General features: G+C 45.6%; 1 protein-coding gene across 1 annotated transcript in view; it reads left to right on the top strand.

The window, feature by feature from the left end:
• The first annotated feature begins 55 nt into the window (after window positions 1–55).
• The window catches only part of LOC123357439 (F-box only protein 16-like), a 45,902-nt gene continuing 20,577 nt past the window's right edge, over window positions 56–25,380 (top strand). Inside the window, exons 1-6 of the mRNA XM_045000674.1 lie at window positions 56–159; window positions 11,152–11,295; window positions 13,691–13,726; window positions 20,271–20,477; window positions 21,950–22,114; window positions 22,889–23,121. Coding sequence (XP_044856609.1) covers window positions 11,200–11,295; window positions 13,691–13,726; window positions 20,271–20,477; window positions 21,950–22,114; window positions 22,889–23,121 — 737 coding nt within the window. The 5' untranslated portion in view covers window positions 56–159; window positions 11,152–11,199. The remainder of the gene's footprint in view (window positions 160–11,151; window positions 11,296–13,690; window positions 13,727–20,270; window positions 20,478–21,949; window positions 22,115–22,888; window positions 23,122–25,380) is intronic.

Raw genomic sequence — 25,380 nt, 5'->3', positions numbered from 1 at the left:
GCTAGGTAGAAGAGCCGGCACGCCGCTGCTCGGCCCTGATTGGCTGCTTCCCCCGGGGCGCTAGGAACTGTTTCCATGGCAAAGGGAATAAACTTGCCGGGAGCAGAGGAGACGGGGGGGCCGTAGAGGGGGGCGCGGCTCCGGAGCACAGGAGGCCAGGTGAGAGCGTGGGGGAGGGGCGTATCCCCGCCAGGGGCATCGTGGCGATGGGGGGTATCGATATCACGGGGGGCGGGGGGGGCGCTCGGGGTATCGCCTCCATGGCGGTCAGGGGCACTGGGGTATCGATTCCCGAGACGCGGGGGGCAGGGTTTCTGGGGCAGCACTCGGGATTACCAGCTGGGGGTGGGGGGTGGATGTCACGGGGCATGGGGCGCGCCAGGGGTGCAGAGGGGGCACTGGGAGTTATGGATGGGGGGCATTGGGAGATAGTGGTACCCCAGGGCGGGGGGGCACTAGGTATGGGCATTGCTGGGGGCGCGTATCGGGGGATATCACTGCTGCAGGCTGCTGTGGGGATACTGGCGCCAGAGGGGGCAGGGGGAGCACTGGGGGATATCGGGGCATAAGGGGGATATTAGTTGCAGGGGAGCACTGGGAATGTCTAGAACCACCGGGGCCATTGGGGGATACCAGCACCACAGGCTGCTGTGGGGCATATCAGTCCCATGGGGTGCAGGGAGAGAACTGGAAATATACAGTACAGTGCAGGGGTACTGGGGGATGTCAGGCTCCAGGGAGCACTGGGTCCATGGGGGAGGGGGATATCAGTGCTGCAGGGTGAAAGGGGGAGTACTGAAGGGAACTGATGCCATAAAGCACAGGGGCACTGGAGGCTGGCAGAATGCAGGAGAGATGATGGTTTTGATGCCATGAAGAGCATAGGGCTTTCAGTGCTGCAAGGCCCAAGATGCATCCTGGAGAGGATTAGTGCCATGGGGCACTGGTGGGGGTTATAGATACCCCAAGGCAATGGGGAGCTGTGGGAGTTAGAGACTGTGAAGGGCACAGGGGGTATCAATGCTATAGGGTACCGGGGCACTGAGGGGTATTGATACTGCAGGAATAATAGGGAGTATTGGTTTCAAGGGGTGTGGGGAGCACTGGGGTATCGATGGCACATGCCACAGCAGGAGACTTGGGAGGAATTGATGCCAAGGGTGGCACTAGAGGCTATCAATGTTGTGGGAAGCAAAGGGGATATAGATACTGCAGGGCAGTAGGGAGTATCGACTCTATGGGGCTGTATGCAAGACTACTGATGCTGCAGAAAACAGGGGGCAACGGGGGAGTTTCACCGCCGAAGGTCATTCAGGGGGGAGGGAAGAGGGCTGCAGGGCTATTAATGCCACAGGGTGCAGGGAGCCCTGGTGGTATCAAAGCCTCACAGTGCAGGGAGCATGGGGTGGTGGTGGGGTATCACTGCTGTGGAGGCTCAGGAGATATCAGTGTACCCTGTTTGGGGGCATTAAAGCTGTGGGTCACAGGTAGAGGCTGTGGGAGGGACTGATGTCATGGAGGCCCTGGGGGGGGATCATTTCAACCAGGAAGCACAGAGACGATCAATGCTATGGGGAGTAGAACTGGGGATATCAGTGCCTTGAGCAGGGTATCAGTGCCTGGAGTGGAAGGGGGTATTGATAATATAGGGCATGGGGCTCTCACAGGTATTGAGACCACTGGGGGTGTGAGGGTGTCAACTCTGGAGTACTGAAGGGTGTCAATGCCATAGGTAGTTGTTGGCAGAGGGGACACAGCACCTTGCAATGAGATGCAGCAGCAAGAAGACCTTGTAACTTATACTCGTACTTATTTTGCTGCCCAGCCACTCAACTGCTTTCTAGGTTTCTCTCTCTGTTTCAAATGATTTTTCCCCAGATCAGTCCTCTTGCAGTTTCTCATGCTGAGTCTCATATACTTAGTTAGTCTATAAGGCGCCACAGGACTCTTTGTTGCTTTTCTCATATACTTTGTTCTTTTTGGTCTATATACTCTAATCTCTCTGGCTCACCTTTCTATTACTATGGTTTGCAACAGCTGAAATCCACAGACGACAGTACACCTCTACCTCGATATAACGTGACCCGATATAACACAAATTTGGATATGACGTGGTAAAGCAGTGCTCCGGGGGGGCGGGGCTGCGCACTCCGGTGGATCAAAGCAAGTTTGATATAATGCGGTTTCACGTGTAGCGCGGTAAGATTTTTTGGCTCCCGAGGACAGCGTTATATCGAGGTAGAGGTGTATATGTGAATTAACTACTGTTGACTCCCAGGATGATCATTTACAAGCAGTCCTCTCTTCCTTTCTAAGCCTTACAGTTTGGTTAGTTCATTCCAGGTAAAAGTCACACTTATACCATCATGTGGATTATGGTTGTTAGATTATTTCTATGTAACGTGTTTTTAAACCTGTGGGTACATGGGTCTCTGATGAGCCAGGAAGGCTTAATAAAACAGTGCCTCTGCAAGACTTATTCTGACTATGATTTGCAGAAGGCAAAGGCCCGGGAATGGTATTCCAGAGGGTTAAGCCTAGATTAACATAGCTAAAGGAAATGAGTTTAATGCCTTAGTTAATATGATCTGATCATACATAGCATTAATCTTTCTTAAATGCATTCAAATTATTTTTTAAAACAAAGGGTTTGACCCAGCTCCTATTGAAATAACAGAAAGTCTTTGTTATCTTTAATGTGAATTGGATCGGGGGAATGAAATCATTCTGCTGTAGTAAACAACTCCATTTGCTAGGAGTGCACAACTGTATCATAAAGCAACCAATAAAATCATGTTATAGAACACTAGGATTTGTCTGCTTGATTCTTATCTCAAAGGAGCACATATACCAATATAGTTCTGGATTCTAAGGAGCACCAAGCATATGACCCATATAATTAATGTTACCCCTGGCTATCCATAATAATCCTTAGTACTTGTATGGCCCATTTAACCTTCAAAGCACTGTACAAAGATTCATTAACTGACTGAATTGTGAAGGAACCATTGCAAGAGCCAATCTCCACTGGACTGGTGCTGGACATCTTGGGGAAGAAATGTTGCCTAGTCAAAGAGAAGTCTTAGTGACCCAGAAAGAACCAAAGAAGAGAGTTGATAAAGGTACAGCAACTCAGGAAATGCCTAGGGGACAACAAGGGTAACCCTCACTCATCAAGCTGGGTGTGGTACTGCAGTCCTTTTCCCACTTCTGGCAGCCCGTATAGGTTGTCAACATTGGTTGGCAGGACTTCAGTGGCTCAGCCCTCCACCCAAGTAGTACAGAGGTCAATAACTAATAATCTGTTTGCCCTCCCTAGAGTCTTCCGCCCTGGCTATGAGCCTTTTAAATTCTGCTTCAACTAAGAATTAGTTAATTCTAACTAAGGCCTGCCCCTTCTTGGGGCTTACACCATTTAAACTGTGATCAGTAAGGGAACCCATCCTGTATTCTACTGGGGGTCCCAACCAGGGACCCTAGACACAGCAGCCACGTACTTGTCTTGGTCTCTTCCTACAAGGCCCTTTTATCTCCAGCCCTATCTCAGGACCAGCATCCGCAGGGGCTTCTCTCTCTGCAATCTCTCTGTGAGTTCAGCCTACCATAAGCTTTACTTATTTGTGTGGCTCCTGCAGCCAAAGAAGAACTCCCACTCCTTTGCTCCTGCCCAAAAACTGACCTGCTAAAGGACTGCAGCTGCTTTTATCTGAGCTTGCTGGGCTCTGATTGGCTGTCACTAGACCTTCTAGCCCTTGGAGGAACAGGTCTCTGTGGCTTCCAGATGGCTGTTCAAGTGGGCTTTTCTAGGAAGGCCTAGAGGACCTACCTTTTCCTCCCACCTCACTGTATCCTGGGGCAGGATGTAGTAGAGCAGCAGGGATCCATATGTGGGGTACCAACGGAGTTTGCTGCTAATATGTACAGTCTGTTTCTAGCCCTGCTGATTTAATACATGAGTACAGCAATGGAAAAGTGTTCAATTGCCTAAGTATTATATACCTCGATAGCATTCTCACCATGTACTTTTGACAGGTTTCCACACCCCATTTTGGGCTTGTGTCCTGCCATCTTTTTCCGTTGGTGTCGAGGTTTGGTGCCATTGTTCATTCTGAAAAAGATTTTTTTTTATTTTTCATGTTTGAATAGGGGGCTTGTTTCATCTTGTGTTTGGCCACATTTAGAGAAAAAGGTTGAAAAATAGAAAGAAAGATTAAAAAAAGAAAGATTTGGGGAGATGATTTTTAAAGAATAGAAAGAGAGGAAAAAATAAGCACAGGGCAAAGAAAAAACAGTTAGAGAATCAAATAAAAGCAATAAGAGAGTCTGTGTTACTGAACACTTGCAGAGCAAAGCATCCTACCCCAGCAAGTGTCGGTAATGAAATTATAGGTGTTCTGGGTGGGAACCTTGGGAGCTGTCCCCGTCTCACGGTGGAATATCCGACGCTGTTTTACAGCTACATCCCAGAATGCACTTTTTGAACCAATCCTTTCATACCACTAGACTAGGAAGGCGTCCAGTCTGTGAAAGAAACATATTGAAACATCTCTGAGGGTGAAATCTTATCTCTATTCAGTTTCTTAATGTATTAGACATAGACTTGCGTGTTTTACTTTATTTTGCTTGGTAATTCACTTTGTTCTGTCTGTGACTACTTGGAACCACTTAAATCCTACCTTCTGTATTTAATAAAATCACTTTTTACTTATTAACCAAGGGTATGTATTAATACCTGGGGTTGCAAACACCTGTGCATATCTCTCTATCAGTGTTATAGATGGCGAACAATTTATGAGTTTACCCTGTATAAGCTTTATACAGGGTAAAATGGATTTATTTGGGGTGTGGACCCCATTGGGAGTTGGACAGCTGAGTGTTAAAGACAAGAACACTTCTGTAAGCTGCTTTCAGTCAAGCCTACAGCTGTTAGGGCATGTGGTTCAGACCTGGGTCTTGGTTTGCAGCAGGCTAGCGAGTCTGGCTCAAACCAGGCCGGGCACTGAAGTCCTAAGCTGCCAGGGCAGGAAAGCAGGGGCAGAAGTAGTCTTGGCACATCAGTTGGCAGCTCCCAAGGGGGCTCTGTGATCTAACCCGTCACAGCACACATATTCCAATTCTGGCACCAGACCACCTAGGCACTGAGTACCTTAATTGGAAAGGGTATTTCTCTATGGTTCTTCAGGTGCTTGTGAACGTTTCATGGACATTAACGCAGGCTGGTCCAGAAAGGTGCATGAGGCATGCATCTTTTGTAACACTGGCCTGTTCAGGAAGCTGCAAGCAGGGACTTTCTTCCCAGACCAGATCACTGTAGGGGAAGTTGAAATGCCCATTGTGATCCTGGGAGATTCCACCTACCCCTTAACACCATCACTTATGAAGTATGAAGCCATACACGGGGCATCTTGACAGCAGCAAGGAGCGGTTCAACAACTGGCTGAGCAAGTGCAGAATGACTGTTGAGTGTGCTTTTGGCTGTTTAAAGGCCCGCTGGCACTGCCTATATGGGAAGCTGGACCTGGCCGATGACAATATTCCTATGCTTATAGCCGTGTGCTGTACTCTCCATAATATTTCTGAAGGGAAGGGTGAAAGCTTCACTCAGGACTGAATTTGAACAGCCAGAGACCAGGGCTATTAGAGGGGTGCAGTGCAGCAATTTGAAGCTGGAAGCCACTAATATTTGTATCTATGCTTGGGAGTGCAGTGCTTGTAATGCTAGGAGGTGATTGTGGTTGGTGCAGACGATGCACTGTGGAGGTTTAAGATGATTATCTGTTGCTTTGCAGGGCTCTGTTTGCTTTCAATTAATACTATCTTCTCCCTGTATGATGAGGCATTCCCAACTCAGGTTTACACAGGTACTTAAGGGAGGGATCATAAAAGCAGCTGTTTAAGGAACTGAAAAGGGTGCTGAGGGAGTTGGCTGATGTGATTTCAGAGCCATTGACCATCATCTTTGAAAATTCATGGCGATCAGGGGAGATCCCGGACAATTGGAAAAAGGCAAATATAGTGCCCGTATTTAAAAAAGAGAAGAAAGAGAACCTGGGGAACTACAGACTGGTCAGCCTCACTTTAGTCCCCGGCAAAATCATGGAGCAAGTCCTCAAGGAATCCATTTTGAAGCACTTGGAGGAGAGGAAGGTGATCAGGAACAGTCAACATGGATTCACCAAGGGCAAGTCATGCCTGACCAACCTAATTGCCTTCTGTGATGAGATAACTGGCTCTGTGGAATGGGGAAAGCAGTGGATGTGATATATCTTGACTTTAGCAAAGCTTTTAATATGGTTTCCCACAGTATTCTTGCCAGCAAGTTAAAGAAGTATGGATTGGATGAATGGACTATAAGGTGGATAGAAAGCTGGCTAGATTGTCGGGCTCAACAGGTAGTGATCAACTGCTCGATGTCTAGTTGGCAGCCAGTATCAAGCGCAGTGCCCCAGCGGTTGGTCCTGGGGTCGGTTTTTTTGTTCAACATCTTTATTAATGATCTGGATGATGGGATGAATTGCACCCTCAGCAAGTTCGCACATGACACTAAGCTGTGGGGAGAAGTAGATATGCTGGAGGGTAGGGACAGGGTCCAAAGTGACCCAGACAAATTGGAGGATTGGGCCAAAAGAAATCTAATGCGGTTCAACAAGGACAAGCGCAGAGTCCTGCACTTAGGAAGGAAGAATCCCATGCACCACTACAGGCTGAGGGCAAACTGGCTAAGCGGCAGTTCTGCAGAAAAGGACCTGGGGATTACAGTGGATGAGAAGCTGGATCTGAGTCAGCAGTGTGCCCTTGTTGCCAAGAAGGCCAACGGCATATTGGGCTGTATTAGTAGGAGCACTGCCAGCAGATCGAGGGAAGTGATTATTTCCCTCTATTTGGCACTGGTGAGGCCACACCTGGAGTATTATGTTCAGTTTTGGTCCCCCCACTACAGAAGGGATGTGGACAGATTGGAAAGAGCAGAGGGCAACGGAAATGCTTAGGGGGATGGGGCACATGACTTATGAGGAGATGCAGAGGGAACTGGGGTTATTTTATCTACAGAAGAGAAGAGTGAGGGAAGATTTGATAGCAGCCTTCAACTACCTGAAGGGGGGGTTCCAAAGAGGATGGTGCTAGGCTGTTCTCAGTGGTGGCAGATGACAGAACAAGAAGCAATGGTCTCAAGTTGCAGTGGGGGAGGTCTAGGTTGGATATTAGGAAACACTATTTCATTAGGAGGGTGGTGAAGCACTGGAATGGGTCACCTAGGGTGGTGGTGGAATGTCCATCCTTAGAGGTTTTTAAGGCCCAGCTAGAGCCCTGGCTGGGATGATTTAGGTGGTGTTGGTCCTGCTTTGAGCAGGGGATTGGACTGGACCTCCTGAGGTCTCTTCCAACCCTAATATTCTATGATTCTATGAAAGAAGAGCCTGTGTAGGAAGAAGGCAGTCATCTGTGAAACCAGGGTTGGGATTATTTTTGTTTTTGTTTTGATGCTTTGATACTAACTTCTCTCTCAGAACAGGAACATGACTGCCTGAACCTGTTTTTTTGTTTTGTTTTGTACTGAACTGCTTCATCAGCCTGCAGTGTTATTGTAAGCACTGTCCTTCCTATGCACTGGATGAGGATGAGGCCAGGCTGCTGTAGAAAAAATATTATGTTATCATGTAGGTTAAAACTATATCAGTGCAATGCACAAGGAAGCCAAATTAAGGTTACACAGACACTTTGGAGTGCTTGACTTTGCAACCTGTCATCTAGTTACATAACTGCTTTAAGAAACTCCACACTAAAAAGAAACCAGGAACTAGGAGTCCTATCAGAGGGTCTCCTGATCTAGCTATTAAACCATATTGCATCAAAAGATAGCGAGGACAGGAAGTGTGTATGTTTTACCGGTTCTCTTCACTCCTCTGATTCCATCATATTTGTAAAGAAATAGAAAAATACAAGGAAAGGGTGATCTGCTGGGGCTGATCCTGCCACATTTTCAGAAGCAAAGAAGGGAATCTTGACTGGATAGACTGCAGGACTGGGTTTTCCGTAAGGTTTTTCTTGTGAGCCTCAGAGCGTGTTTGTATTGGCAAAGTGTTATACAAAGGTGTTTGCTGAAGGTTTTTGTAGTAGTTGGAGTTATGGCAGGATAGCAATATATACTGTATCAGAGTTAGCTTTTCTTTTGTTCCACAAGTCCTAAATCATCCTGCCATCATGAAAGCTTTAAAATAAACATACTGAAATATTTACAGAACAGGCACCCGATAACCATATTAAGGACTTCAGACATTTTTAATGTCACTTCATTTAAAAGAAATTATTCAATTTTCAGAATGTTAGAATCTAAGACTACAATCCTGCCACTGGCTCCTGGGGGATGGGCTCTTATGCAGACCCATTAAAGCCTGTTACAGGATTTAGGATAAAGAGAAAGCTTTTCACGTATTTGGACAAATATTTGTATAAAGACACTACAGTTTAGACCAGTAGAGATGACATTTGTTTGGTGCCACAAAAGAGAGAATTAATAAAAAAAACATAGTGCAGTGACACATTTGACCTCAGGTCTCCAATTGTTGTAAAAAAAACCCCAGTGCCATAAGCCACAGAATCAATACAAACATCCAAAAACAAATCCACTAAAATGCAGGAAGATAGGAGCTTTCATTCAATTCTTAACCATTTTGAATCCCATTCTGCTAGTTTAAATGTAAGCATTTATGTTTCTTAAAATGATGTATAACCTAGTAGGGAAAATAGTGCAAAAGTATCTCCAATGTTATTACATTTGTCTTTAAGGAGATTAAATCTTTGCAGCTTGTTTTCTCTGCAGCGTCAGGAGCTTGGGGAAAAAAACTTATTTGCTTCCTGATTCTTGCAAAACCTCTTTTGGTCATTCACTGATCGAAAAACAAGGGAAATCATTCAACATAATTCCTGATTGGAAAGACCCACTTGATTTATTTGTTAGCAGTAGCAGTATGACAGTAGCATACAGAGACCTAGTCAGGCTTGAGGGTCCCATTGTGCTGGCTGCTGTAGACATATAAAATAAAGAACAGCCACTACCCCAGAAGTTTTGAAGTCTAAGGCCCTGATCCAGCTGTATTCTTAAGCACATGCCTAATGTTAAGCACTTAAATAGTCCCATTAAAGTAAATGAGACCATTCACATGCTTAAAATTAGCTATGTGCTTAAGAATCTTGCTGAGTTGGGTGGGGCGTCATAAATTTACTATAGTTGCAGTTGAAGGACTAGCCCTGTCTGTTGTCAGCAAAGGATCCCATTTACATGGGTAAGGTTTCCTCCAAAAAAGCAGGTAAAGATGCAGAGGGATTTTCTCCTTCTGAGCCCTCTTTTAAACACAGTGTATAGAGACTGGAGGCCCTTGATTTCTTTACCCTTTCCCACAGGTTGAAGGTGCTGGAAATATCCTCCTGCACAATTGTTTTGAACAACAGTTTTAACTACGTACCACCATCGGTCTTAAATTGATCTTTTTCTTTTAGTAGATTGAAATGATTTTTTTCTCATAAGCTCCATGGAATCTTCCTTAAAGATTAGATTCTCATAGCCTTCACTCAGACGTTCAAGGAAATAAAAGGGGATTAAGGCCATCCTGACTCCGTCATTTGCCCCTGCTCAGATTGTGACTCTCTGAGATACAATTCTTCCTCTCGTCTTCCCCAGGAGCAGAATCCTAGTTTATAATCTAGCCCTAACTGAATTAAGGCCAGATCCAGAACCCAGGTAAGTTAATGGAAAGACTCCCATTGACTTTAGTGACTTTGGATCAGGCCATTAGTGCATATAGATATTAACGTAATGAGCACAATATAAAAACCTAGCTAGATCTCTGGGTTTGTAGTGTTATATTTGCATATACCCGTGGGCCTGAAACAAGCAAATAAACCAAAAAACCTTCAACCAATAACCCAAGCAGAAAACCCAGAGATTCCATAAAATCCACTAGGGACTTTGCTGTTGCTTTTGATTTTTACGTGGCTTGTTTACACAAAAACCTTAGGTTGACATAAAGCAGCTTATGTCGACCTAATTATGTCAGTGTACACACTACAGCCTTGCTCAAACCAATGTAAGTGCCCTACTACACCGACATCATAACTCCACCTCCGGAGAGGCATAGGGCTTATGTCAGTGTAGTTACAGCGACACAGTGTCATTGTGGGTTACTTACATTGGCTGTTGGCTGCCTTGTCAATTTCACAGCTCCATGCTAGAACCTGAAATTGACAGGAAAGTTGGGTGGGTGGGTGGCTTCAGCTAGAGCCAGGCTGGGCCCATGGGGCTCCGCGCCAGGCTGGGCTGCCCCTTGGGGTCCTGGCTTCCTCCTTCCCAGCAGGGCTTCTTCCCTGGGGCTCCCTGCTCCCCATGAGGAGCCCGGCAGCTGCCAGGGCTCCCGGCTCCCTGCTGGGAGCACAGCAGCCACCTAGCAGGGAGTGGGTAGCTGAGAGCTGGAGGGGATGCCCCCAAGCTACCAGTGGAGACCTGGGAGCCCGTCTGGGAGCGGGGAGCCTCGGGGCAGCTCCTGGGCAGGGAGCCCCAGGGGAGTCCGGCTCCAGGGGGAGCTATGCTCGGAGCTGAGAGTCCAGGCTCTCAGCCCCCCCTCCACAGCCCCTCTTAAATTGGTGGAGTAGCTCCTGGTGAGGACATGCACCACCGATGGAAGGAGGGCAGAGTGGACATGAACCACCACAGTAATTACCTAACATAGGTTGACTTAAGTTTTTAGTGTAGACATGCCCTAAGATAGATAAGCTTGATGCTGTGCATATTGGTGGATTCTGAATGGCCTGTAGGATTTCCACAGGGAAAATTTGAGCATCCAAGTGTTGTGATTCTTCTTCATTCAGCTTTGCCAACTGGATTTTATTGAAAAAGGTCTTGATATTCTTTTGTGTATCTGTAAATCTTATCATAAAAGCTTCTAAAACCATAGAATTGTCCTTTTCTATAAGAAATGTTAACTTTACTTTGCAGGGTTCAAGTTTTTGAGGAAGAGTTTTACTTGACTCATTGCTATGCCATGGCACTTCTACATTCCTTCTTGATTAAATTCATGGTTGTCACTAACATGTACTTTAGCATCTGCAATGGGGCATCACAGAAATAATGCTGGTCTTTTATTCTAATTGTTGTAGCCTCGTCTGCAGAAGGATATCAGGGTGGCCTGCAGTCTTGCATTCCTGATGGCATTTGCACCTCCCAAAACCATGGATGGCCCCAAACTGCAAACCAAGATGAGCACATGGACACCTCTGAACCATCAGCTTATGAATGACAAGGTAAGTCCCATACAGCTGAGTCAGATATAAGCCAAATCCTGCTTCCCTTACTCATGTGAGGAAACTTTAATGCAAGTCAGTCAAGAATGATATAGTCCATAGTTAGAATCCATCCTATTATTTAAAGGTAGATTTTTCTACTGCGGATGAGCCAAATCTTCAAGTCCTTTATCTCATGGAAGTCACTGAGAGTTTTGCCTGAGTAAGGAATCAGTAATAATTGTTTAAAGACTGGAGGATTTAGCCCGGTAATATTAATTTATGCTGTATTGTGCATAAACTTTCAAAATAGAATTCCCTGTGTCTTTTCTTCTATTTTCTTGCCACTTGGGTTACTTTAAAACTACAAATGTCTTTGAATTGTTTAAGGTGCTGGACTGATATCCTTAGGGACCGAAGTCTTCAGTTGAGCCACAGAACAAGTACAGCACAGACAGGGGCAGTGTAGGCTTCACCAAACGATCAGTGTGCTTCATCTTGGACCAGAGAGGTTCATGGTGTGTGGCTACTCTGCTAAGATTGCCGCCAAGGGTGCCAGATATGTTAGAAGTCTTAAGGAGGTGCCCAGTTTATGAGTAAAAATAATTTGGTCCCTAATTTCAAACCCTACCAGCTATATCTGGGGCAAGTGCAGCTGGGCTCTCACACCAGTAATATTCTTTCATCAGAATTTAGTTAAGAATTCTCTTGATAACGTTCCAGAATATAATCTGCTTTCCCATACCTGTGCTGGTTCTGCAGGGCTGACGCAGGAAAAATAGAAAAAATATATTTATGACCACGAAAACCAACAGATACTACTCTTAGTACACACACGGAGCAGATCTGTCAAAAGAGAAAGTGCCATTTTTATGTAGTCATTTTTCTGATCATGTCTGCACTTTTAAAAGGGATCAGAGTGAGAAGAGAAAGGGACTTTGAGTCCTGAGGGGCAGAGTAGAAGAAATCCTGATGATAGAATCATAGAAATGTGGGGCTGGAAGGAACCTCAAGAGGTAAAGTAGAAAGATTGGAGAAGAGAAAAGAGATGCTTAGGATGGTGACTTGTAGTAAAGAAGGCAGTGAGGGACAGGAGTGGGAGGAGATCAGAGTAAAGATAAAGCAGAGTCATGCAAAGCCTTGAAAGAGAGGACAAGAAGCTCAAACCTGATGTGGAAGAGGAGGGGAAGCCAGGGGACAATTATACTGATTTCTGGTAATTTGTTTCCAAATGTCTGGAGTAAGCAGAGCTTCTTGGCAGAGTTGGCTCAGCTGTATTCCTAAGAGTACTGAAAGCAAACACGGTATCTTTCTTTGATCAGAGGCCATTAACATTGCTTTCAGCTATGAAATAACTCCCGTTTCACTTAAATTTTCCAAACCAAAACTTAGATCTTTGACTATATATCATTTTCTTGTGGCAAATGTTTTCAAAGTTGAGCCAATAAAAGGCTTACTGGAGGGCCTATTATTTTGCCAAGTGCCCCGTGCAAATAAAACAAAACAAATAATAACTGGAAACATGCAAAGAAAAGAAATGCCATTTTTCCACCCCTGCTGAGAGAGACAGAGTTAGGGTTGACAGTTGGACTGTACCAAATGTCAGCACGGATATTGTCTTTCTCTGCAGGAGCCTTTCTTGCTGGCTGCCAAAACAACATGTTTGGAGTTTGCAATGATGAATAATATTTTCCTAGTTATGGTTAGTAACTGTTTCAATGTGCACTTGTGAGTTGAGTGAATGAGCGTCTCCTCTTTGATCCTTACGACAGAATAGCTACTGTATTCTCTACTTCCCACTGCACTCTCCTGAGTGATAGAGGCAAGAGTCTGATGCTTTCAGTCTGTGTCCTAGTGGATAAATGCCCACATCACAAAACCACCACTACACTTGCCACTAATTGTGCCTCTGAGTGGTAGTCTCTTCAGAGGCTGTGGATGGCATGGGCCATGGAGACTGAGCTCCTTTCTTACTCCTAAGGGTGGGCCCTCCGACGTAAGGTTGGAGCACATTGGCAATGCCATGTGGGGAAATATGAACTGCTGCTGGCCTGGCTGTAGCTATTGAGGCGACAAAGAGAGGTCTTGAGGTCTGTCTCCCAGGAGCTTCTCGGGAGCACTGTATTCACTAAAAAAAACAAGCCCTAAAATGAATAAAGGGCATAACTGTCAAATGAACCCTTTAAGGCCCTGATCAATGTGAATGGAATACGTGGACCCATGTGGATCCTATTGACTTCTGTGGACTCCATATCGGTATAAGAATTTCCCTGCAAGGACCAGATGGCGGTATCGAGGACTCATGTTTTACAGGCTACGTAGATCCTTTTTCAAGCTGGAGTTTTTTCCCTAGAACATACTGAATCACCTCTATGTGTTCTACTTTATGTGTTTCTGTGATTTTTTTTTTAAACAGGTATTTGAAGAAAGAAGAGCCTTGCTTGGAAAATGGGTAAGGTTTTCTCTTTAAACGTATGTGTTGGTTTCAGAACTAATGAAGAGATGACCGGGATGTGAATTTTGAACACATTTCACATTTCAAACAATGAGACTAATTTTCAGGGTATAAGTGTCAGAAATGGACAGAGTGTACTGTTGAACCTCTGGTGAAACATAAAGCAGCAAGTTCATTCCTGGCATAACTTTGGAGGGGTCATGAACTTGAGAAATCTGGCCCAGTATTTAGAATGTTTTGTAATGGGATGGGAAGCCCAAAGAAAAGTCTATGAAGAAGTCTTCAGCAAAGATGTCTGATGTTTAAGGCTGCGAGTTTGTCATAGAAGTCACGGATTCCATGACTTTCTGTGACCTCCGTGACTTCTGCAGCGGCCAGTACGCCTGGCTCAGGGGCAGCTCAGGCAGCCCCTGTGCCAGTCGCATCAGCTTCTGCTGGGGCAGTCTTGGGCCACCATGCCCTCATCCCCCACCAGCAGCTTGGGTGTGGGAAGGGGGAGGAGGTTGGGGCACGGATGGGGTGAGGTGGGCTCTGGGTGATGCTTGCCATTTCCAGGGAGCCCCTCAGGTAACATCCCCCTTGCTCAGCTCGTAGGTGGAGGCGTGGCCAGGTGGCTTTGCATGCTGCCTCCTCCTGCAGGCACCGCCTCCACAGTTCCCATTGGCCACGGTTCCCGTATTTACTTTTATTTTTGTTTACTGCCCGTTACCTGTTCATGACTTTTATTAAAAGTACCTGTGACTAAAACATAGCTGTACTGATGTTTAGATAGTGCTATAAAAGGCCTGGAAGGCTTTTTAACACTGGAAATAGATAGATAATAAGTGTGATTTATCCGTGATAGTTATATGGCCCTTTTACGTGATTACCTGTCAGTCTTTTAGTGTTATCTTCACAAGATGCTGGTGAGTCAGGGTAGTGCTATGATCCCCATTTTATAGATATGGCACTGAGGTACAGAGTCTGTAGCAGAGAAGGTAACTGAACCCAATTCTCCCCAAGTCCCACACTAGCACTCTAACCACTGGAGAACCCTTCCTGTCCTGTAAGGGAAAATCAAATGAATGGAACAGTTCTGGGAGAGCACCTGTAATGTTCATCCTGTGCCAGATGAACAGAAATAAACACACAAGAAAGGAGCATTCAGTAAGAATGAATTCAGCTATGTATATTTGTCATCCTCAATGGTAACTGCATGGTTTTTCAAAATGTTGCCAGAAGAATAGGTGTCGGGTATGTGGCCCCATAGATATACAAGTCAAATAGAAGTATAAAAATGATGATGATGCTTCTCTCCACTGTGTTGTGATCCCCAATTCTTGCATAATAGCACTGTTTGACTAGTGTAGCTATATAAATTTAAAAGGTCACAGGTGTTAAAAACTTTTGTGAATAAACTGGTCTGTTAAGGACAAATATTTTGTATTTAAATTCATTGTGACTGTTCACAATTACAGGAAACATGCCTTGTGTAGCTATTTGGCACATGTATGTTTAGATAATAAAGAATGTACTCCAGTTTCAGGAAATAAAATAATTAAGTTCTGATTGTACAAAAATAGTTGTTTGCACCAGAGCTCAACAACTGCCAAACACAAAAATTGAATCTTGAAAATTGCAGTTTCTGTTTTAAAATGTTCCCAGAAAATCTGAAAGGAAAAGTACAAACGGTTTAGCACGTATATTACTAGCCATGGGCTGTAAAAGTTGAAAAACTAAAGCTTCCTTCTCCCAAAATGCAATGCAATCTTCTGAAAGGTTAAGGATCTGACACTGCAAATGATACGTTAGTAACTTTGCTTATGTGCTTAGTTCCTTTGTTCTTGATTCTCCACTGCCTTGCACCTTTCAACAATATTTACACCCGTGAAAAATGAGTGTAAAACACAAAAACGTAGGCCACCCCCTGCTCTGCTCATGGCATAAGGACATGTGGGAGGCGTGGCTGGAGCACTTTGGGTTTGGGAGGAGACATGGCCAGAATGCACTGGGCTCTCATTATTCCATGCTGCTGGACAGCTCCATGGGAAGTATGGGTAGCACAGCAATAGTCCCCAGCCACCTCCAGAATTCAAAAGGCCACTTTTGTCCCCCTCTCAAGGTAGGCTTACACTGCAATTAAAAGCAAATATCCCCAATGGCCAGTGATGGGAGAGTAGATGGGGAGGGTTCTGAATTACCAAAAAAGAATTTTCTGTAGTGTCAGGCTGATGGATCTTGCCCACATGCTCAGGGTCTAACTGATCGCCATATTTGGGGTTGGGAAGGAATTTTCCCCCAGGTCAGATTGGCAGAGACCCCGGGTTTTATCTGCAGCACGAGGCACAGGTCACTTGCAGGTTTAAACTAGTGTAAATGGTGTATTCTGTGTAACTTGAAGTCTTTAAATCATGATTTAAGGACTTCAGTAACTCAGCCAGAGGTTAGGGGTCTATTACAGGAGTGGGTGGGTGAGGTTCTGTGGCCTGCAATGTGCAGTTTAGACTAGATGATCATGATGGTCCCTTCTGGCCTTAAAGTCTATGAGTCTTTACAGTGGGGTTGAGTGGGGGTGATTGGCACAGGAGATGAGAGAGTTGTCTCTGCTAGAATGTGACACAGTGGCCAGAGATTCCAGTCCTAGGTTTGAGTGCCTGGATGCATGTGATTTTAACTCAGTGATACTCAGACCTCAGTGGTTCAGGAACCAAATTAACGATCAGCATTACCCAAAAGAGCCGCAGTAGTGTGAGTTAATTTGTTTCATTTACACACACGCACACACGCTTGCTCATAGAGATATAATTATTCTCACCATAGGCGCCGACTCTGTGGGTGCTCCGTAACTGGAGCACCCATGGGGAAAAAGAGCACCCATGGGGAAAAATTAGTGGGTGCTCTGCACACACCGGCAGCCAAGCTCCCCTCACTCCCTGCTCCACCTCCTCCTCCCCCTCGTATGAGCATGCCGCGTCTGTGCTCCTCCACCTACCTCCCAGCGTTTCCCGCCCGGCCACCGCCAAACAGCTGTTTGGCAGTGTTAGCATGCTCTGGGAGGGAGGGGGAGGAGCGGGAACGTGGTGCGCTCGGGGAGGAGACAGGGAAGAGGCAGGGCCTGGGCGGGTATTTGGGGAAGGAATTGGAATATTGGCAGGGAGGGGGCAGAGTTCGGCCAGGGACTTTGGGGAAGGGTCGGGGCCAGGGGCAGATGTGAGGTCGAGCACCCACGGGAAAGAGGTGAAGTCGGCGCCTATGATTCTCACAGCAAAATAACTAAGTATTCTACAACTGGTTAATAACACAGTAAAAGCATCCTGATTGGTTAGATTGATTAATAATTAAATCACACAGTGTTTTTAATATCATGTGCTGCAAAAAGCCGCAGGAGGTGCATTAAAGAGCCACTTGTGGCTCCCGAGCCTCAGTCTGAGTATCACTGTTCTAACTCCTGTAGCTAGTAAGTGATGTGCATGCGATCATGTCTGCCTCTAATGGTTAGCCTGAGGAACTGTAACAGCTTGCTACTTGAAAGGAGCTCTCCTTCAGCTCAAGTGAAGAGAGACCCTTCTGTTTCGGTCCTGAAGGTCCTCCTCGGTGATATCGCTATTGACATGCTGTGGTATTGTATATGTGCAGAATTACAGGCAGACAGCCGTACGTTCACTAGTGCAACATCCAAAATAATGTTATATCACATAGTCCTTGTGGAGTCTTTGCTCTCAAGTGCTTGGAAGAAGACACACAAAAAGGAAAAATATTTAGCAGTAGAGCAATAGAGAAGGTGCAGCACCTTGCAAAGATAAATCCAGTTAAACTGGTTGGATTAATGTAATCAAATGCAAGAGGAGGAGCTGTGGTGAAAGGTAAACAAGGGTAAGGGTTGTGTCATTCTTATACAGTTAATACTGAAAAAAGAGACAAATTAGGCATGCTTAACTGCTGCTGAATATATCACCTTGGAAAAGAAGCTGTGTGCTTCCTGTGCTGCTGACCATATGGCATTAATGTCAGGAGAGTATCCATTTAAAATGCAAGTACAGAAGTCTGCTGGCAAATCCAACAACAAAGCAGTTAGGACAACTGGGGATACTGAAGTTATACTTTATTCCAAAATTATGAGAAAATGTGAAGAGTGAATTAGGAGCAAACTTCCTGATCCATTAAAGAATGAGCTAAATTTGTTCTGATCACTTCAAACCGAGCTGCTGGTGTGGAAGACAGTAAACTAATTAGCTCTTTGTCTTCATTATTTATATTGAATAGAAAATTGGGAATTGTCATTGACTGACAGTTTTATCATCTCAGCGAACGTGTTTTTATAGGAGCAAATTGTGAGGTGCCTCTTCAATTTTTACTTAGTACTCTGGCAAAATCTCCCTAGAGTTAAAGGTAATATGCAAAGATGGGGGGGGGGGGGCGGGAATGGGTTGGTTACCTGCTTTGCACTTTATGATGAATAAAAAAACCTTAAAGTGTGGGAACTTTTTCTGCTTGTTTTGTACCTTATTTTGGAGCTGTCAGGAATGCCAGGTCTGTCCTTTTCTGGTTCTGCTGGAGAACTTGTTGGAGATCTTAGAGATGTGTTTGTGAGAAGGAGTAGGCTGATTGAATCTGAACAAAGGCATCTTTTCTGCCAACTGATTCTCACATAAGTGAATTAAATACATCTTAAAAACAATCAAACAACGGTTTTAAACAGTCTGAAAATAAATTGTTTTCCTTCTAAATTAATCAGGTTTCATCTGCATGTGTCTCTGTTATGATAATCCCACCAGTTCTCCAGGTATCCATAGAATCTTCCAAGAAAAACAGGGTAGAATTTCTAATATAAAAATCCAGCTGTAAAAAACAGTAAGTTAAGTCTTTCTTATCCATCACAAAGAAACAAAAAAACCCAACAAACCTATTATTTGTTTCCTTGGAGATCACCTTTAAGTGAGAACTTCAAATTCCCGTTGAAGTTAAGTAAAGCAAGTAAAGACCTCAGGATTTGGCCAGTAGAGAATATGTCCTCAATGCTGGAAAGGTTTAAGAACATAACAGGGCAAGCAGCACCCCAAAGACAACTCAGAAAGCTTCATTCTCAGTGAGCTGATTTGGATAACAGGTAGGAGTCCGGTGACAGATTTATTTGGGCATAAGCTTTCATGGGTAAACATGGAGAACAGGTGTTATTTCTGCTGATAGGGAACAGGATTGAGTAGTAATCAGTTTAAAATCTGGTAAGAAGCATTTCAGGCCTAGAATACCATCTTTAAATGCTGCATTTCTAATGATTACAAGCTCCCATCTGTCCCAACTGTTTGTGGAATGGTCTTCTTACATGTTTTCTAACTTTTGGCACTTTTTGCTGTATGGGACAGGGCTGACCTTGAATTTTCTGATATGAAGTGCAAGGATTGCCTGTGACTGAGTCATTCCCAACAGGAAGTCAGGGGCGGCTATAGGCACCAGCACACCAAGCGCGTGCCTGGGGCAGCAAGCTGCGGGGGGGCGCCTGCCGGTCACCGTGAGGGCGGCAGTCAGGCTGCCTTCGGCGGCGCGCCTGCGGGAGGTCCACCAGTCCCGCGGCTTCAGCGGCAATTTGGCGGTGGGTATGCCGAAGGCGCGGGACCGGCAACCTCCCACAGAACCACCACCAAATCCGTGTTACCAGTGGACGTCCCGCAGGGATGCTGCCGAAAGCCGCCTGACTGCCATGCTTGAGGCGGCAAAATAATAGAGCCGCCCCTGCAGGAAGTTCCTGCTGTGCTCTCCCTTTCCATCTTTTACTGCTTACAAAAAGAAAAACATACTTCATTGCTGCCGCTCTACTAACCCTGTCTACACGTCCCTAGCCCAGCTCTGCTTATGGACTGTCTCACTTTATCGCCCTCTGTCCCAATGAATTTGTGATAGATTGATTACCTAAATGTGCTTGTCTTCCCACAGGTAAGGCCAGAACTTTTTAACCCTTTCCATGCACGTCTGTCACAGGCATGTTGTCTTGGAGGTGCTAAGGAGAGGCAGGCTGGAGGTTAGGGTCCTAGCTGGAGATGTGGGTTCAAGTCCCTGCTCCCTCACAGAATTTCTATGTGATCTTATTTAGGCCATTGATTTCAATGGAAGTTAGGAGCCTGAATACCTTTGAGGATCTGGGCCTTAGTTTCTCTATGCTTCAGTTCCCCTTAGGTAAAATGGGCATAATAGTATTTCTGTACTGCACAGAGGTGTCCTGAGGCTTAAACACTATATACATGAATGTTTTTACTTCCGTGAATAGTCCAATTGAAGTCAACACCCAGGACTGCTGATGGGAATAAAGTGCCTTACACACACAAGTATTTCCAGATTTGGGCCCTGGAAGATGGATCTTTAAAGATGTTAAGTCACATGTTGCATGCATTTGCAGTTTCTTTTAATTTAGCCTTTACATTTGTCTGTGATTTCCACATCCTTTGCCCTGGAATGATTCACCAGAAGCGATGGCATATGTACTTGTGTTTACCTTGCCTTGAATATTAATTTTATTTTTTAAAAGCTGTATCTCTGGTGCCACAAAACCTGCATTTCCCTTTTTCAGTTTGACAAGTGGACAGATGGTCAGAGGCGAAGGATCCTAATAGATTTGTTGGAACGCTGCTCCCTGGCGCAGCAGAAATTCTGTTCTAAGCAGTTGCAGGACCGAGTTCCAGTTGAAGCCCTGGATTTCACCACAAAGCTTCCCAGAGTGTTGTCTTTATACATCTTTTCTTTCCTGGACCCCAGGAGTCTCTGTCGATGTGCACAGGTAAAAAACAGCACGTATCTGGAATGTAAAAGCTACTTTCAAGTTAGTTAGATATAGAATCTCAGGGTTGGAAGGGACCCCAGGAGGTCATCTAGTCTAACCCCCTGCTCAAAGCAGGACCAATCCCCAGACAGATTTTTGCCCCAGATCCCTGAGTAAGTGGCCCTCTCAAGGATTGAACTCACAACCCTGGGTTTAGCAGGCCAATGCTCAAACCATTGAGCTATCCCTCCCTGCCAAGCCAGCCTTCCCTCTCAAGTCTCAGCTTGAGAGGACCTGTAAGGAAGCACCTGATTTTTACAATATACTTGTGCCAGTGGCCTTCCTAACAGTGCAAGAGACTCTTTATAAGTGCCAATGTAGAGGGAATTATTTGGCTATATAATCTAGTGCACAGAATTGTTGCAAGATCGTGGAGGAATGGACTAGATGATCTCTATTTCAATGATTCTAGGATTTAAGACAGTGTAAACACTGTGGCCAAGATTTTCAAAAGTGACTAGTGATTTTTGGGTGCCTCCATTTTCAGGAGCCCAACTTGTGACACCTTAAAGTGCTGATTTTTCCAAAGGTGAGGGCCTGGCCCTCTCTGAAAATCAAGCCCTTTAAGGCACCTGAAGTTGGGCATCCAAAATAAATAGCTGCTTTTGAAAATCTTGCCCTCTTGTCTTGTCTTGCTTTAAAAATCTTTTGAAATGCATGTGTTGTGCTGTGTGCTGGCTTCGGGGGAGCAGAAATGCTCAAGGTGGAGCTTCTGAATAAGACGCTCAGTGCCAGGGGGTCTACGTTGTCCATGCACGGCCAGGAGGAAGCTAGTTTTGGAAACGACGTACCCAGAAAGGAGGGCCTCAGCAGTGTCGGTAGTGTCACTAATGAGTAAGGAAGTTAATGGTGCATTTAACCTTAGGCTTGAAGATATGCCATGTGCAAAGTAAATGCCTGGGGAAGTATATAGCAGCACACAGCCCTGGTGAAAAACCTTCAGAACTGGCCAGTCCAACTTGGGGGTCTTGTTTTTTTAAGATAGGAAATACTGAAGGATTTGTTCAGGCTGGAGTCTGTTCACGTGGTGGCAATGCAGGGATGTTTCCTTGGGCAAATTGGTTTCTTCCCTCCTGGCCTGTAACCTCTGAGGGTCACCCTGGTGCAGAGGGCCAGCTGGTGCAAGGCCTCTGCCCCACATAAATGCCACTTAGACCCCACTAACAGGGCCCATGTGTCTCATGGACGCCTCAGCATGCATCAGCATGGGCCATACCAGTGGGGCTTAAGTGGGATTTAGGCGATGTCTGGGGCTGGCTTTCTGCATGGGGTGAATTACACAGCAGTCCCTGCCCATTTAAATTAAACGCATTGCTGGGTTCCAAGACCTGTGACGTACTCTTGCAAGTGGTTGACATGGTGGGGTTCGCAGTCTGCTTTATGTTACATGAGCGTGTAAGCCGAAATAGTTACACCTTTGACATTCACAGGTGAGCTGGCACTGGAAGTACCTGACAGAGCTGGATCAGCTCTGGATGCTTAAGTGCCTGCGTTTTGGCTGGTACATCAACTTCTCTCCGACCCCCTTTGAGCAGGGAATCTGGAAGAAACACTACATTGAGATGGTGAAGGAGCTTCATGTGACAAGGCCCAAGGTATCTCTGTCGCTCTGGGAGACATGGAGTGGTAGCAGAGAATCTCTGAGCGTCAGGGTTGCTTCTGTTGGTTTGCCTCTCACTGCATAGTATCACACTTGTCAAACCAGAAGAGGATTTGCTACTTAAAATTACTGCTTGGTGCTCGATATCATTCCTTACCATGCAATATGCTGCTCCACTTTCCCATCCCCCTGGGGAGGTGAGTCAAGCTCTTCCTAGCAACGAGGGAAGATTGGTCCCATTGACTCCCATCCCCAATGCCTCCCCCTGCTCTCCCCACCTGCCCTTTGGGGTAATGTTGTGAAGATTCCCCCTCCTGCATTTTGGGCCCTGTGCCTCTCCCCCAATACTCTCCTCCCCTTCCCCGCCTCGATTTGGGTCTCCCCACAGCAGAGGGAGAGAGAAGAGATCCCAGCATCATCCCCGCCCCCATCAGCTAAGCTCTGGGGAGGGGGCAGTGATTTGAATTACATTCCTTCCAAGACTTTGTAGGAGACTGGGGTGGGGAAAAGCAAAATGCCTGTACATTGGCCTGCTCTCTGGGTGTGGAGATGGTGACTCTCTCTGTATCCAGACGCCACGTGTCATTAGATACCATTAGACAGCACCCTCGTATCCCTCCCCCAAAGCTGGCAGATCTGTCAGCTGGGAGGCCGTGCGTTCCCCGATAGTAATTTCTTTATTTTGAGATTCATTACTAACGATGCCCAGTGGGTGGGAATGTGGCTGGGTGCTGAGGTTTATTTCCCCCATCTGTTTCTCTCTCGCTAGACCCCTCCAAAAGATGAATTCGTGGTCATTGATGTCCAGCCAATAGCAAGAGACGTCCCAGAGACAAAACTATCCCCTTCCTCGGTTTTCCAATCAGCATCTGTGCTAGGAAAGAGGACAGACAAGGAGAAAAAAGAGCTCCCACCATGGCGGTCCTCGGATAAACATCCCACTGACATTGTCCGATTCAACTACCTAGACAACTACGATCCCATCGAGCAAGTGAGGCAGGCGTAAGAAGCTCCCGTCCTTCCTTTCTGCATTTTCTGTGGCACGGTAAAGGTAGCTGGCACTAGTAGGAAGAAGGAGGCTATTGGTGTCTGCTCAGGGGCATTTCTGAATAATGCAGCAAGGTTTAAGGGATTGTGCAGCTCTCACTAAGAGAGAAAAATAAACATACTGCTGAGACGCTAATGAACACATTATCGATGTGGGACCGTGACGGCTCAAAAGAGATTTACATGCATATATCTAAAAAAGAACTAATAGCACCTGCAGTTACACTGTCTAGGATAGACTTACAGGAGCAATGAGTCCTTGTGCTTCAGGGCGTTATCTGGTCAGAAAGACACTTCCCCCCGTGGTATAATAACTCACAGCAAAGCGCATTCGAGAGGTTTCATGGTTTCTGCTGACACATCTAGCCGTGGCTATTATTGGAGAAAGAATAATGGCTCAGCTGGACCATTGGACTGTCCTTGTGCAGCAGTTCCTGGGAAAAGAGGCTCAAGAGTGTCTTGAATCCCACCCCCAGCTATGCATCTGGGGAGAAATTCATCCTTCTGCAGTGGGCCAACAAAAGTCCAGTAAACCAGGCAAGTCCCAGTTAAACCCTCAAAGTTCATTGACCTTGTGTTGGCCCTCTGCAGTGGTGAATTTCACCCTAGGTGCATAGCTACTGTGAGTTTCAGTCCTACCTAGTACCCGTATGGGCTAATGCTAATGTACCTGCTTTGGTTCTTTTTGAAAATAGTTATGCTGGATGGACCCGTCCTGGACATTTCAGAAATTCCCCATCTCCTAGTGAAATCCTATTATGGATCATTATCTTTAATTCGCATCACCTCGTCCTAGGGTTTAACATTGCTTCAAAGAGCTTTCTGCATTCAATTTCACCCTCTTTCTTTAGCACCTTTCAAAAGCTCAGTCTCATCCTTCTTGGTAGAATTGACTGAAGACTTTATTAACCTCCTTTAACCGAGATGCTTGTCCTTAAAGATGAATATTATTTTTTATTTGTAGTACACCTCTACCCCGATATAACACCACCCGATATAACACGAATTTGGATATAAACGCGGTAAAGCAGCGCTCCGGGGGGCGGGGCTGCACACTCTGGCGGATCAAATCAAGTTCGATATAACACAGTTTCATCTATAACGCAGTAAGATTTTTTGGCTCCCAAGGACAGCGTTATATCAAGGTAGAGGTGTAGTAAATATTTAGATTATGGTAGGATTTACACTATTCAGTCTGGATCAGGACCATGTTATACTAGGTGCTGTACAAAATCAAGAGACAGTCTTGCTTGGAAGGGTTTACAATCTAAAGACACAATGAGGCTAAGAGATGTGTCTACAACATTCAAACAGATGGAGTAGGTTCTGAGTCGCTAATGGTGCAATAAGTCTAGGGAGTATTTTTCTTCCTCCTGGGCAGGGTTTGAACCTGTGAACCATTTGTGCTACTGAGAATGTTTTCGTGTGCAATGTTCTACCAAGCCCAGCTGTAATTACCAGGGATTATTTCAAGGAGAGAAATGAATTCTATGAGATTTGCTTGTTTACCAAAGATCTCCCTTTAATATCACTTAAGCTGTAAGTAATTGCTACCATGTGGTCTTCTCCACGATGCCTGTTCTGGTTACGCAGTAGCACAAGTGTGCTGGTTTAGGTATCAATGTGACTTTTCGCTTGACTAACCCATAGTTAGGTATTTCTTTTCCATGGATCGATCACTGTCAGAATCCACCACTGCAGTACTTTCTCTGAGCTACTCACCCTTGAGGCTGTATATCGTGACCACCATCCTTTAGGCTCAGGAAGACTGGCTGAGACGATGTTGGGCAATTCTGTTCCCTGGTCGGTCAAAGAAATTCTTGTGGAAGCAAACCAGGCCCTACCGCAGGGTCGAAGTTGCTTACTATTATTTACTGTTTGTATTAGCATAGAACCTAGGAGCCCTGGGCACAGACCAGGACCCCACTGCACCAGCCATGGTACAAGCACGGAACAAAAAGTCAGTTCCCGCCCCCAAAGCACTTGCAATGTAAGTACAAGGACAACGGATGGATACAGACTTCTTACCTAGCTTCTTATCACTCAAGGCCAGTTGTCCTAGGAAGTGACACACCAGCACCGGGTACTGTCACTGGGTAAACCCTCTGTTTTTAACCTCCATGTGGTCATGTCAGCAGCATGCAACTGTCGTTTGTCAGCGGCGTGGTTTGGTCCTGGAAGGCAGGGTGTAGGGGGCAGGTGCTGGGGGGGGGA

The sequence above is a fragment of the Mauremys mutica genome, unplaced genomic scaffold (assembly GCF_020497125.1).
Source record: "Mauremys mutica isolate MM-2020 ecotype Southern unplaced genomic scaffold, ASM2049712v1 000624F_np12_subseq_113676:253899_obj, whole genome shotgun sequence".
Classification (NCBI taxonomy): Eukaryota; Metazoa; Chordata; order Testudines; family Geoemydidae; genus Mauremys; species Mauremys mutica.
The sequence above is the reverse complement of the archived record's forward strand: the minus strand, read 5'-3'. Positions and strand labels throughout refer to the sequence as shown.